Source organism: Bufo gargarizans, chromosome 2 (assembly GCF_014858855.1).
Source record: "Bufo gargarizans isolate SCDJY-AF-19 chromosome 2, ASM1485885v1, whole genome shotgun sequence".
NCBI lineage: Eukaryota > Metazoa > Chordata > Amphibia > Anura > Bufonidae > Bufo > Bufo gargarizans.
The window spans coordinates 528991170-529007195 of NC_058081.1; the positions used below are offsets into that span (position 1 = coordinate 528991170).

Here is a 16026-nt window from a genome sequence, read left to right on the forward strand (position 1 = left end):
GTAGCGGGTGTGTGTGAAGTTATTCTGAATGACCCTATGTGCACCTTCAATATTATATACCCTTTTTGGGATAGATTTCAAATAGCTCTGATATAGCAGAAACCACTAAATTATGAAATTGCTAAATTGGGAATTGTACTTCAACCCAGAACAAAAAATGTGCTTTGACGGACACTAAATATCTTGCCCAGCAACAACAGTACAGCGGTGGGTAACGAGAGATTTAGAGGGAATTAAATTTGAGGCCTAGTATTTAGGCGCTGGGTCACCGGTATGGATTTAGTGACAGAATTAGACTTGGAAATACACAGTAGCGGGTGTGTGTGAAGTTACTCTGAATGACCCTATGTGCACCTTCAATATTATATACCCTTTTTGGGATAGATTTCAAAGAGCTCTGATATAGCAGGAACCACTAAATTATGAAATTGCTAAATTGGGAATTGTATTTCATCCCAGAACAAGAAATGTGCTTGAACGGACACTAAATAACTCGCCCAGCTACAGCACTAGGGACAGATTTAGCTGGATATAAATTTGAGGCCTAGTATTTAGGCGCTGGGTGACCGGTATGGATTTAGTGACAGAATTAGACTGGGATATGGCCAAAAAATGAACAGACTATTGCTGGTTAAATGCACTTGGTGTGACAGCTTCACCCTGATGTAGGCTTTAGCCAAAAAACAACCACACCATTGAGGGTTAAATGCACTTGGTGACAGGCGCAGCTTGCCCCTGATTTTGTATATGGCCAAAAAATGAACAGACTATTGCTGGTTAAATGCACTTGGTGTGACAGCTTCACCCTGATGTAGGCTTTAGCCAAAAAACAACCACACCATTGAGGGTTAAATGCACTTGGTGACAGGCGCAGCTTGCCCCTGATTTTGTATATGGCCAAAAAATGAACAGACTATTGCTGGTTAAATGCACTTGGTGTGACAGCTTCACCCTGATGTAGGCTTTAGCCAAAAAACAACCACACCATTGAGGGTTAAATGCACTTGGTGACAGGCGCAGCTTGCCCCTGATTTTGTATATGGCCAAAAAATGAACAGACTATTGCTGGTTAAATGCACTTGGTGTCACAGCTTCACCCTGATGTAGGCTTTAGCCAAAAAACAACCACACCATTGAGGGTTAAATGCACTTGGTCGCAGCTTGTGCTGGCGCACCACAAGACACAAAATGGCCGCCGATCACCCCAGAAAAATGAGACTGACAAACGGTCTGTGCAGCCTAAAAACAGTGAGCAATTGAGGATCAGCAGCTCAATGATCCACAGCTGCAGATCGATCAGTTAATCAAGTCCTTTGGAGGAGTTAATCTGCCTAATCTCGCCCTACTGTCGCAGCCGCAACCTCTCCCTACGCTAATCAGAGCAGAGTGACGGGCGGCGCTATGTGACTCCAGCTTAAATAGAGGCTGGGTCACATGGTGCTCTGGCCAATCACAGCCATGCCAATAGTAGGCATGGCTGTGATGGCCTCTTGGGGCAAGTAGTATGACGCTTGTTGATTGGCTGCTTTGCAGCCTTTCAAAAAGCGCCAAGAAAGCGTCACAAAAGCGCGAAGAAAGCGACGAACACCGAACCCGAACCCGGACTTTTACGAAAATGTCCGGGTTCGGGTCCGTGTCACGGACACCCCAAAATTCGGTACGAACCCGAACTATACAGTTCGGGTTCGCTCATCCCTAATCTTCACCTTTCATACCAGACCGCCATGATGATTTCTCTTCTCTTTGCAGAATTTGACAGACAGACATCTTAGTTTCCTACTTTTCCATCATCCTCCCACCTTCTGAACATTGCATCCTGCCACCCCCAATACTGTGCTCGCTGTGCTCCCTAATACTATCCTGCAGAAACAGTCCATCTGAAAAATTTCTAATTACACACAGATAGTACCACCTTCAGTAATTATTGGCATACAGAGACCTAAAAAAATAAAAACTGCACCCAGAAAATAGTGTCACTGACACTAATTCTGTAAACATAATGTTCCCCAAAAATAATTGTGCTAAGCTGATACTGGGCCATGGTGCCCCCCACAGTAATAATGCTCCCCAAAGTCCCACCAATATAAATAATTATCTGCAAAACTGTACGTAGTAGTAATAGTGCTCCTACAGTGCCCCCAACAGTAATAATGTCCCCACTGTGCCCCAAAGTAATAATGCTCTCATAGTGCCCATACTAGCATTCATGTTCCTCATAGTCCCCTAACTGTAATAAAGCCCACTATAATGCCCCCAGTAGTAATAATTCTCTTTATAATGTGTGACAGTAGAAAAATGCCTTCTTATAATGTGTGCCAGTACATAAAAATGCCCTGCTGTGTGGAAGTATAAAACAATACCTCCTCTTAGTACCCCCGGTAGAGCCAATATCCCCCATAGTGCTCTCATACTGTGTGCCAATGCCCCCCTACTGTCTGCCCCCCAAAAAACTCAAGGTACCCCCAGTATAAAATACTCCTATATTGTGCCCCATAGTGCTCCTCCCCTTGTCCTCATGGTGCCTGAGATAATGTTCCAGTATAAAATGCCCCCATAATGCTCCTCTCTCCCCTTTACCATAGTGCCCCCACAATGTGTGCCAGTTAATGCCACTATATAATGCCCTAATAGTGCTCCTCTGCCCCTTCTCCATAGTGCCCCCCATGTGTGCAAGTATATAAGATAGGGCCCCAATAGTGCTCCTCCCCCTCCATAGTGCATCCTATATAGTGCCCTCTCATATTTTATAGTGCTCCCCTCGTCCTATATAATGTCTCCTCATCTTATGTAGTGCGGCTTTCACATCTGCGCTTTCCCTTTCCACTATTGAGATCTGTCCTAGGATCTCAATAGCGGGGGGAAAATGCTTCCGTTTTGTCCCCATTCATTGTCAATGGGGACAAAACTGAACTGAATGAAACGGAGTGCAACAGAATGCATTACATTCCGTTTGGTTGTGTCCCCATCGTGGACAGAATAATGCTGCAAGCAGCGTTTATCTGTCCGCGATGTGGTGCGGATCAAGACAAATCTGTCATGACACGCAATTAGAGATTAGCAAATTTTTTTACAATTTGGTTTGCCAAATTTTCTGGGAAAAATTGGGTTCGATCCGAATATATTCGCGGCAAATTACGTTAAAAAACAGCTATTTCCTGGCTGCTGAGAGCCTTTATAGTGGTGTAGAACATTGTGCCTTGCAGTAACACGCATAGGGAGTCTGCTTTAGTAGTGAAACAATACTGTGAGTCCGTATGATATGCAGATGACAGGCGTTGCTCTTAGAATCACTACACACTTCACTTAACTGACCAAATAACTCAAGCACAGTATTAACTCAGCCTTACAGGTCGATGTTAGCGCCAAGAAGAAGCGCACTCCTTTTACAACGTCACCAGCTGATTCCACATAGATGTCTACAGAACCTGTTCTATTAAACGCGTATACAATTAGAGTCCCCCAGACAGAGTGGAGAGGGTGTCAGCAGTAAGTTTGTGTTGACGTCACTGATTAATTTGCCCTTTCTCTGATCTGTCAGAACAATAACCCACAAAAAATGGATCCTGTCTGTGGAGCATACGCCTTCACTCGATCAAGCATTTGCTCAATAATCCATCAGTATTTCTAATGCCCAAAAAAAACAGGAATGGATCTAAAACAGAGATGACAGGTGAAAGGAATATTTGCATGTCTTCTGTGTTTTGTACCCACTCCTGCTTTTGGCTACCAAATCATAAGCCAATTCTTATGGGACCATACAGGCCTTACAGCTGCTACACAGGCAGGATACGCTGTGCTTGTCATTTTTCCTTCCTTCTGACAGATCAGAAGAAAGGTCAAATAAATCATGATATCAGCCAGGCCGAAAGCCAAAATAGTGGACCAGTCATGAAGTGGGGAGGGTGGGAACAGCATGATAGGTCCATGATAGGACCTATGACATAGTGGTGAGCTGGAAGTAGTATGAGGAGGCCACTGAGTGGCACAATGTCAGAGTCTGGAGGTGGCAGCAGCATGAGGAGACCACAGAGTGGCACAATGTCAGAGTCTGGAGGTGGCAGCAGCATGAGGAGACCACAGAGTGGCACAATGACAGAGTCTGCAGGTGGCGGCAGCATCAGGTGGCCACAGAGTGGCACAATGACAGAGCCTGGAGGTGGCGGCAGCATCAGGAGGCCACAGAGCGGAAGAATGACAGAATCTGTAGATGGCGGCAGCATTAGGAGGCCACAGAGTGGCGCAATGACAGAGTTTGGAGGTGGCAGCAGTATGAGGAGGCCACCGAGTGGCACAATGACAGAGTCTGGAGTTGGCAGCAGTATGAGGAGGCCACCGAGTGGAACAATGACCAAGTCTGGAGTTGGCAGCAGCATGAGGAGACCACAGAATGGCATAATAACAGAGTCTGGAGGTGGCGACAGTAACAGCATCAGGAGGATACCACAGAGTGGCAAGGTGACATAGTGTGGAGATGGCAGCAGCTGCATCAGGAGACCACAAAGTGACTTGGTGGCGGAGTGGGGCAGTGGGTGGCAATACCAGTACCTGCTGACGAAGGTGGGTGAAAAAGGAGCACTTGGCATCAGGTGGGTGGCAGCATCAGAGTAGTAGCTGAGGTAGGTAGCCAGAAGAAAGTGTCAAAGTGTTGGTGTGGCACCATGGATGATCTAGTCTGGTGCATGAGGAATTGGTGGGTGGAAATCCTGGCCGATCCACGCCTGATTCATCTTGACAAAGGTCAGTCTCTCCACATTTTGGGTGGACAGGCGAGTTCTCCTTGGGGTAATTATGGCCCCTGCCACACTAAACACCCGCTCTGATGCCACACTACTGGCCGGGCAGGACAGCTTTTCCAGGGCAAACTCTGCTAGTTGCAGCCACAAATCCAGTTTGGCTGTCCAGTAGTCCAGCGAATCTTCTGTGGGTTGGCAGGGTGCTGTCCAAGTATGCCATCACCTGCTGGTTCAGGTCCTGCTCCAGGTCTACCTGCTGCTGCTGGTGAGTAGTTTTTTCACTATGCGGGTAAAGAAAGCTACTCATCAGCGACTGTAGACTCAAGATGCTGCTGATGGAGCTGGTACTGCTCCTGCCACCCCACCCCTCCCCAGCAGCTATGGCAGTGGAACGTGAGCGCAGAGGCCCCCCCCCCCCCCCCCGGTCAGACCTGCAAGATGATAGACGATGGCACAGATAGGCAGCGGCCAACTGACTACATGGGATGTCTCTATAGTAGTTCAGTTTATCCTCCCTCTCAGTGGGTGTAAAAAAGGCCCCCAGTAGAAAAAACACCCATTTCGCTACACATTGCCTGTGCTCCAATGTCCTTCTCCCCTTCTCCTCCTCTTCCAGTTCAGCCCCCACAGGGCTCATGTGGCCGTGAGATCTAGGCGCCATGTCTCCTGTCCCCTGACCAGCCATTGTCGCCACCATCTGTTACAGGACATGAAGCAGTGGAATGACGTCATTCATCCCGTAGTCCTGGTGACTGACAAATAACGTGGCGTCTTCAAAGGGCCTGAGCAAACAGCAGGTGTCACGTATGACCTGCCACTGGCTGACATGGAAGTTATACAGGGGAGTACTCCTATCCGCTTGCATCATCAATAAATTGTTGATGGCCTTTCTGTGTTCCTATAGTTGGTCCAACATATGGAGGGTGGAATTCCAACGGGTGGAATCATTGCATATCAGCAATGGGGATGCCAAGGACTGGCCCATCTTCTGTTCTACATATTTGTGCAGGGCTAGTACTGCCTTTTTGGCATAGAAATGACGGCTTGGGACTCTCCACCTCGGCTCGGCACAAGCCATCAGTTCTCTGAAAGGTGCAGAGTCCACCACTTAGAAAAGGAGGGACTGCAGCACAAGCAACTTGGACAGGAGCACGTTCAGCTTCTGCGCCGTTGAATGCATGCATGCATACTGCTGTCTCTTGGCAATCGCTTCGGTGATTGATTGCTGACGGAATGACTGATGAGGAGTAGAAGGAGGAGGAGCAGGAGCATCTGGACCAGCAGAAGATGGGAATGACATCTTGATTGGCTGAAAACAGGGGCATGCCACTGGGTGATGCAGCAATTGCTGCAGCAGGCTGCACCACCACATCGGAGCCACGGTTCTCCCAGGCCACTGTATGGCGATGCTGCATATGTTGACGCAGGGCCGTAGTGCCAACATTGGCACCCTGGCCACACCTCACCTTCTGCCCACAGATTCTACATATGGCCATGTTCACATCCTCTGGCGGCTTAACAAAAAAACTGCCACACCGCAGAGTAGGTGATTTTTCCCCTAACATTTCGCATTGACTGACTGCTACCGCCACTGCCTCCGTGAACCCCTGCACAACTTCCTGGGCAGATAGGTTGCTGCAAAGCAGGTGGTCTACCCCAGGCACGCTTGGCTCTCGTCCTCCCACTGCTACCACCCTGCTGACTCCCGGCCACCCTATCGACTTGCTGACTCCGCGGCTGGCTCACGGGCAAGCTGCTACCCTCTACTCCTGATTATGATGAAGCCCCTTCTGCACCCAGCTCCCAAGTGCGATCGGCTTCATCATCATCGAGTAGTGTCTGCACATCACTAATGTCCTCCTGAATGGTCTCTGGGTCATGAGCCTGACCGCTCGCAATACCACCTCCCACGCCACTCTCCTCATCACTACTTGCCCGCCTAGCGGAGGAAGTCGCTGCTAACTGTCCTCGCTGAAAAGTGGAGCAGAGCCCACAGCATATAATACTTCTCTGGGTGAGGGAACAGAAAAGGACAGAGGCAGGTTGAGGACAGGTAAGGGCACAGGGCCTGCTCCTGGGTCATGCCAACTAAAGGTTGTGTCTGACGAACCCACCGACTGTTGGCTGGGGTTGTCTGATGTCACTTGGGATGAAGTGGATGAACGAGTTAACCAAGAACCGCTGGGTTGCTGGTCAAGACACGACGGCTAGATGACACCGGGAACTCAGGCCTCTTGCTGCGACTCCTGCTGCCATGCCCCCTTACTCTGCTGCGACTTCTGCCTGCGCCAGAAACATTTATGCCTCTGCCACTCCTCTGTGCATGGCCTGGCACTTCTCTGTCTGACATACTTTTAGCAGAACTAAATAAATTAAAAGCAAATTAAAACACCCCTAAACACCCCTTTTTGTACTGAAATAGGACACTAAACACTTTTGCCACAAATAACTACACCAGTGAAGTGCGTATATATTTATCTTTCTGTACTGAAATAGGCCACTAAACGCTTTGACCAGAAATAACTGCACCTGTGCAGTGCATATATATATATTTCTGAAATAGGCCACTAAACGCTTTCAAAACATATACCTGCAGAAGTGAACTGAGAATATATTTTTATTTTTGTACTGAAATAGGCCACTAAAGGCTTCTCAACGTAGCACTTGCATCCCAAGAACAAATTGATGGCATGACAGAGCTGTATAATGGCTATTTGGATCCCCAAATAATCTTTCCCTGCACTTGCAAATCGCTTTTCTAGCACTGTCCCTAGTGCCTTCGGACAACTCTCCCTGCACTAAGATGCTGTGAAATGATTCCTCTCTATATTTTTCCTGCACTTATAAATCATTTTTTTAGTTTCTTTGTACACAATGAGGTCTTTCCTATTCCTGTCCCTAGCGCCTTCTCACGTCTGTCCCTGCACTCAGAACGCTGGAAAATGGCATAATCTAAAATGGCTGCCATATTTATAGGGCTGTGACTACACAGGGCTGACTGGCTGCATGCATGCATGTCAATCTGGGTGATCCCTCCTTCCCAGAGTTCCTTGCCCCATGTCCTCAGTCCTCACACGTGTAGCCACCATTTTAGGAAAAATTGCAATTCGTTAACACGAAGCGCAAGGAAATTCGCATTCATTGCGAATCTAATTTTTCCAGAATTTCGTATCGAATTCCACTTCGTCTGATTCAATTTGCTCATCTCTGCACGCAATGTAAGTCAATGGTGGCAGATCCGTTTTCTCGGGCACAAAAGAAAACTGATCCATCCCCCATTGACTTACAATGGTTTTAGAGACGGATCCGTCTTGGCTATTTTAGAGATTATGCAACCGGATCTGTTCAGATGTCATGCAGATGGTTGTATTATTATCATGGAAGCATTTTTGCTGATCCATGACAGAGCCAGCAAAAACGCAGGTGTGAAAAGAACCTTATATATTATAGTGCCTCCTCATATGTTATAGTGCCCCTTCATCCTTTGTAGTGCCTCCATAGAAAATAATAGATCTTTCTTAACTGAGCTTAATCCCCCAATGTGGTGCAACTGAGGCATATTCTGGCTTTTGGAGTCAGCTGTCAAATGCAGGTGTATGATGCAGTGATATTATTGTGCTTCCTCCTCTGGAACACTGACATTCTGGGTGCTATGCTGCAAATGTCCATGCTGCTGGTCTTAAGTTTTATGACTCCCTGGCCTTCCATATGTACCGGTATCTACTGGATCAGCATCCTGAGGATGCTGATACAGTTGAAAGTGACGTTTGGCTCTCACTGTCATTTAAGGGATCCAGGCAGGTATCCTGTTTTCTTCTTTTTTTCCAAACTGGATGATCTTTCAACAACTGGTTCGGGAGAACTGGCCAGATTCCTCCTCTACTCTTGCATGATATAAAGACTGGGGCTCCCCCACAGCTTCCACCATTACACATATTTACCTCTTGGAGTCCTTGGGGCATAACAACTACCAGGACTGAAGGAGGCACAAGGAACCTGTGGACTCCTGTGAAGTTTATTGGGACAATCTGTTAGAACATGTGATATCTTGAGTCATGTGACCATTAGACATAAGACAACTATTTTATCTACATCATCTCTCTACATGTACATCTGGGTAATGTCCTCATATCATTACACAACAATATTACAGATTCAGTGCCTCTCATGTACTACGAGATTGAACACTACATTAAAGTCTGTTTCTCTATTTCAGGAGTGTCGTATACTCCTTTTCTGCCATCTTCAGGGTGTGCTGGTTCCTTTGCGCCGTTTTCTTGCTCATTCCTTTTTTTCTCAGGAAACTTTTTCTTTACCATAAATATAAAGCAGAGAAATAAGATGACGGATGGGGCCCTTAACCCGGCGCTGAGGCCCAGGTAGGTGTTCCTGCAAGGAAAGAGGAGGCTGACAATTATGGAATGTCAAGTGATATAAGGACCCTACTTGCTCCCATGATCCTTCTTCATACCCTCCAACATGACCCCTCCAACCTTTATAATATACTCTGAACCCCTACTCCTCGCCCCTTTCATCATGAATCCCGCAACCTTGAAATTAGCACTCTGCCCCATTCATTACAGACACCCACCCCATGTGACGTCTTAACTTTATCCATAATACCCTACCCTCCAAATCCATCATGATGCTATAATGTATAATAGTATCCCATTCTTTACCAATTATTTTGCCCAACCCCTTTATTATGGCTGGATTTCATTCTATGGTTAGGAGATGTGCCTGGCTTAGATATATGATTCCCCCTGGCCACTCCCCTTTATTATAGACCTAGTGGATATATATATATATATATATGTATATATATATATATATATATATTGGATATATATATATATATATATATATATATATGTATATATGTATATATATATATATATATATATATATATATATATACATATATATATTACACCACAGTTAATCTTAGTCCACAGACCACCCCAAATTACATAAAATATATGTAGAATTTGAGGACAGTTATTATAAAAGTTATAGTTATTATTTAAAGCACAGGGTAGAGCTCTCCATAAAAGTGCAAGCAATGACAGCTAATACGCAAGTCAGTTTACTTACTTTACCAAATGCTCAAACGTAATATGCCAGTTTTCTAAGGGGAAATATATAGGCTAAAAATAAATAGTAGACAAAAGGGCTGGCACAACTAACAAATGCAGGGTGCTACATACCCTCACCATATGTATGTACATAAAAAAAGCTGAAGTACAGAGAACAAACACAACTTAATAAAAGCAACATATAGATACATTTTATACAGTATACATACAAAGAGCAAACATTAAAATTACCAAAAATGTGAAACATTATTAGGCACAACCCTAAAACCCCATAAAAATAAATTAATAGACTGCCGAGCAGGATAAGCTGATTATCAGAACATCAATGTAATAATACAGATCATGCAATCATGCAAGTACTGTGCATATGGGCAGACTGGGAAGTTGAGATTTGGGCCACAGCAAATTAATTCAGGAGGGCATGTGTAGTCGCTGGTCGGGTACAGAAGTACTCGATTCTCACTGCCTTCATTACTGCTCATTACTAGTGATGAGCGGCAGGGGTCATATTCAAATTCACAATATTTTGAGAATATGTTGTAGAATATTCATAGAATATTTGTGAATTCGAATATTCGTTATATTCTAAAAAAAAATTGACTCGCAAAATCGGAAAGGTAATGATCGCATAATATGCAAATATTACGCGATCAATACAGGTGTGGCTCAATAACGAATATATAGCACTATACAATTTAGTGCTATATATTAGTTTTTTAGAATATACGTCTTTTTTTCCATCTGAAGTCATGATTCCTCCCTGCTTAAGTTACTTAAGCAGGGATTCGCAGGGAGGAATCATGACTTCAGATGGAAAAAAAAAGACGAATATTCTAAAGATCAATATATTCGATATAGTGCCATGTATTTGTTTTTTTAAAATACTCGTAATATTCTTAAACAAGAATATATAGCAATATAGTGAATATAAAAAAAAAACGAATGTAGAGCAATTTAACTAATATAGTGCTATAATCTTTTTTTTTATAGTTGTAATTTTTTTCCAATCTGGACTTCAGATGAGAAAAAACTATTAGACTAAGAAGATTATAGCACTATATTAGCTAAATTGCTCTATATTTGTTTTTTCGAATATTCACTGTATTGCTATATATTCTTGTTTTAGAATATTACGAATATTCGAAAAAACAAATATATTCGATATAGTGCTGTATATTCTTTTTTTAGTATATTCTTTTTTTTCATCTAAAGTCATGATTCCTCCCTGCTTAAGTTACTTGTGGGCCAATGACTCATTGGCCCACAAGCAAGAACCAGGGAGGAATCATGTTTTTAGTAGTGATGAGCGGCAGGGGCAATATTCGAATTTGTGATATTTTGTGAATATTTGGGTGAATATTTGGCCATATATTTGCGAATTCGAGAACTCGTTATCTCCAGTCATTATTTTCTTGTTTGCGGAAATGGGCAATTGAAAAATGAAAATTTGCTATCAACACTACTCCTAAAGTCAAAGATACTGCAGCCTTCTCATTGGCCCACAAGCTGGAAGCAGGGAGGGATCATGTGTATTGATTAAAAAAAATATCGAATATTCTAAATTACGAATAGATATCACTATATTCTAAATATTTTCCAATTCTCGAAGTGCCGATATTCGCAATAAAATTTTGCAATTCGAATATTCGTGATCAACACTACTCATTACGTATCTGGCAGACGGCAGATAAGAGGGCTTGGGTGGCCCCCAGGGAAATTTCCCTGTATGGTCTATAGCTAGTCCACCCCTGGCTGAGAGATAAAGTGGTAGACCAAACAAAATAGCAAGGTAGTAAAAACTGCACAAAGTCAGATACAATCCTAAGAAGTAATTCAAAATACTACAAAAATAAAATAGAAATATACAGCCGAGCAAGGAGAGTGGCAGAAGTGCTCCACGTGTATCATCAATCAAGTTGGCTTAATGAGAGCTCTACCCTATGCTTTTAATCTATATATGATTATTTTTTAACTTTATCCATTAAAAGTTAAGCTTTATAGTAACTGTCCACCAATTCTATACACCCTTATTATGGGGTGTTTTATGTTTTATAAGTTCTCATTACCTGAAAGAGTAGGGTATCATACAAACGACACGCTCCCCTCCCTCCACAGACTGTTGTCCCCCACTTAAGACAGGTTCTGTCAATAAGAGCCCCAAAGTAAATCGGAGCTGGGATTCCAGCTGCAGAAGAACAAAATACAGTGTAAGATTAGAGCTGGTACTTTCTGAAATGGCCATACCCCTAAGTAGAGGGAAAGCTGTACCTCTTAAAGGGGTTGACCAGGTTCAGAGCTGCCTTAACCAGCTGATAAGAGCGATCAGCTGGGTATCAGACCCCCAGCAATCTGAAATTGATGACCTATCCTGAGGATAAGTCATCAATATTAAAATCCTGAAAACCCCCTTTAAGGGTCCATTCACACATCCGTTTTTTCTTTCCTGATCTGTTCCGTTTTTTGCGGAACAGATCAGGACCAGATCTGGACCCATTCATTTTCAATGGGTCCTGGAAAAAATCGGACCGCACAATGTGTGCTGTCCGTTTCCGTTGTTCCGTTCCGCATGTCCGTTTAAATATAAAACATGTCCTATTCTTTTCCGCAAAATTCGGAATCCTGGTACAATACAAAGTCAATGGATCTGCAAAAAACAGAAGACATTCGGATGTCATTCCGTATGTCATCCGTTTTATGCGGAATCCGTTCCTGGAAACACATAACAAATATTTTTCTTTTTTTTTCTATTTTTTTTCAAAGAAATCCAAACAACTTTATTTGCTTATTGAAATTTATACATGTTTCCGTTTTTTGCGGATCCGCAAAAAACGGATGACATACGGATGACATACGGAAACATTTTCAGGAACAACGGATCCACAAAAAACGGACCGAAAATCGGGATATAGGAAAATACTGACGTGTGAATGTAGCCTAAGGGTGTGCTAGGGCTGTCGCTGTTATCGGGGTACTGTGGATGTCACAGCTATGGGAGCTATGTGGCTGTTACTATTATGGGGTTCCGTGGCTGTCACTGTTATAAAGATACTGTGAATGTCATTCTTATGAGGCACTGTAGCTATCACTGTTATTGCAGCATTGTGGCTGTCACTGTTATGTGAGCATGGTTTCTCAATAATTACTGTAGGGGACCTGGGCTAAAATCTAGCCGAGGTCAACATCTGCATGGAGTTTGTATGTTCACCAAGTGTTTGTGTGGGTTTCCTCTGGGTACCCAGGTTTCCTCCCAAATTCCAAAAATGTATTTAGAGGCAAATTGGCTTCCTATGAAATTGACCATAGTGGATGTTGAGGATGAACGCTTATAGGGTAGCCACTGACTTCCCTGCCTCACAAGGATCCCTGCTCCCTTGTGTGAGAAAAGCACTTTACAAATGTTTGCCATTTGTTGTTGTGGCACTGTGGCTGTCATTGTTAACGGGCATTGTAGTTGTCACTCCTTTTCACAGGTATGTGACCTCCATTATTACCACTCATGACATCCACTTACCTATTACTCTGATCAGTAACATGTAGACACCGACAGCCAGAGACCGCAGTGCTGGAGATACGCACCTGTAGGGAAGCAGAGAGGAGTTAGAAGAGATATACATATTCCGCGGTCCCGGCCACCAGAGCGGTCTGCACTTTCTTATAGTGTGCAAGCACAACCACCACTGCTGGATCGCAGGGTGGTCGTAACTATGGAAATGAGCAGTGTATAATGTGATGGAAAAATTAATCAAGCCAGCAAATGAGACAATATGGACAGTCACAATACATTAGTAAGTGCCTTGCATTAATTTTGCCTACATGATAAATGCCATTTGCTGAGACACTCCTTTAAATGAGGAAGGCACAGATAGTACTGTCTTCCTTTCTTTTCCTCTCTCACTGTAAATGATGTAGGTACTGATTGTACTGCTTCCCTGTCATTCCTTGTAACTGATGTAGGTACTGATTGTACTGCCTCCCTGTCATTCCCTGAAAATTATGTACGGTAGGTACTGATTGTACTGCCTCCCTGTCATTCCTTGTAACTGATGTAGGCACTGATTGTACTGCCTCCCTGTCATTCCCTGTAACTGATGTATGCACTGATTGTACTGCCTTCCTGTCTTTCCCTGTAAATGATGTAGGTACTGATTGTACTGCCTCCATGTCATTCCCTGTAAATGATGTAGGTACTGATTGTACTGCCTCCATGTCATTCCCTGTAACTGATGTAGGTACTGAAAGCACTGCCACCCTGTCTCTCCTTATAAATAATGTAGGCACCGACAGTACTGCCTGCCTCTCGTTCTGTGTAAAAGATGTAGGTACTGATAGTACTGCCACTCAGTTTTTCCTGTAAATGATATACAGTATGTACAGATAGAACCACTTGTATCTTCCTGTAAATGGTGTAACACAGGCAGTACTGCCTGCCTATATTTCCTCGTAAATCATGTAGGTATGGTTAGTGCTACCTTTCCTTGTCTCCTGTAAATGAAGCAGGTACCAATAGTTTTTTTTTTTCCCATTCCAGTGACCAAGAAAATGTCCTTTATAAATGCTGAGACTCACCAGAGAATAATGACGAAGGTGGCACTTCCGCTGAATGACAATATAAAGGTAGTGAAGACTTGTGTGATCACATAGATGAGAAACATTGTGTCACAATTGTCACCACGAGGACACGAGCCAAGCTTCATGGATGAATTTACCGATGGGAAGCCCATGGATTCAATACACGAGCAGTTCTGATAAACCTGTAATAACCCAGAACATTATCATATACAGCACACAGTGTATTATGTACACCACCCTGATTATCGCACCTAGCAGACTGATTTGCACGTATCACACTGAATATTGTACACATCACACTCATTATATACATGATTAGTACATTATTCTATTATACACATAACTTTAATTATTACACACATCAAACAGTATTAAACACATCACAATGATTATTATGTACACCACACTGATCACACTGATTAGTACATCACTCTAATATTATGCATATAAAAAAAAAATCGCCTGTCATGTACTGAAGCCCTTTGAATATGCCAGTAGAGACATGTGCGGAATAAATTATTGCATTATCTTAGAACAGATGCTCATGCTGATGCAACAAGGGATAATGGTGAAAGAATCAAAGCTTTTGCATCTTGCTGGCTGCCCTGTAGCTCCATAATGAGAAAGTCCCAAGGATGATGAAGATGAGGATGAAGAGCTGCTACAGAAGGAGAAGAGAGAATCAATGGTGGAGGAGCAGGAGGAGGATAATGAGGTTGACAACACCTGCCACGATGGCCAATCATCTGAGTGGGGACTGGAGCCAGAAAGGAATGGGTCCTCAGACACACTGGCCAGAATAGCAAGTTGTATGACAGGCACATCATTCGCATGAAGAAGTCTGATGATTTCTGGATAGCAATGCTTTTGTACCCTCACTATCAAAGCAAAATGGGAGACTGTTTTCCTCTTGCAGAAAGGGAGCCCAAATTACTTTATTACCAGTAATAAGCAGTGGTAAGCAGACACTTGCCGTCTGCATGTCTGAGGCCCCTCTGCACCCCCTGCAGTGTCACATCTACACCTGTGTCACATCTGTGGTGCCACAAGCAGCAGAAGTCGTAGCAGCAGCCAGTTCAAGATCATCAATATGATGGATTCTTTCATGTGCTATGCAAGGCTGATTCAAATCAGCGAATAGAGATGTACCACCTTAATACCCAGGTTCAGTCTTACCTGGACTGGCCTTTCTCCAGCGCATTCTTTGTTTCCTGACCACATGAACTTCTGGGCAGGTAGACTGGAACACTGTCCCAAATTGACCCAGTATGCTCTCTATATTTCTCTTGTCCAGCCTTCAGTTTCATTTCAGAGAGGGTTTTCAGCACAGCACGGGCTGTGACACCAAAGAGGAAAAAGTTGTCCTCTGCCACTGTACAAAACATCACTATTGTCAAAATGAGTCATGGATCCATGAGGAGTTTCACACTACTCCGGCTGAGGGAGATGAATATATCTACCCTTCCTAATGGTGCCCTATCATGCCACTGCCTCTGTCTGTCTGCCCGATGTTTTGTATCATATGGCATATTTTTTAGCTGCTGCCACTACCTCCATAACTTTTATTCCCTACTGCTGATCCCCTACTGCCACTTATATTACCCCTACTACAACTACCATTTCTGCTA

The 16026-nt window shown here is 43.8% G+C and overlaps 1 protein-coding gene across 2 annotated transcripts in view; it reads right to left on the minus strand.

Moving 5' to 3' along the window:
• Nucleotides 1-8737: 8737 nt before the first annotated feature.
• The window catches only part of LOC122926611 (solute carrier organic anion transporter family member 1C1-like), a 196809-nt gene continuing 189520 nt past the window's right edge, over nucleotides 8738-16026 (minus strand). For both annotated transcript variants that reach the window (XM_044278035.1, XM_044278036.1), the window contains exons 12-15: nucleotides 14396-14580; nucleotides 13341-13405; nucleotides 11896-12014; nucleotides 8738-9122 (exon numbers count right to left, since the gene is read on the minus strand). In XM_044278035.1, the coding sequence (XP_044133970.1) occupies nucleotides 9030-9122; nucleotides 11896-12014; nucleotides 13341-13405; nucleotides 14396-14580 (462 nt within the window). In that variant the 3' untranslated portion in view covers nucleotides 8738-9029. The remainder of the gene's footprint in view (nucleotides 9123-11895; nucleotides 12015-13340; nucleotides 13406-14395; nucleotides 14581-16026) is intronic.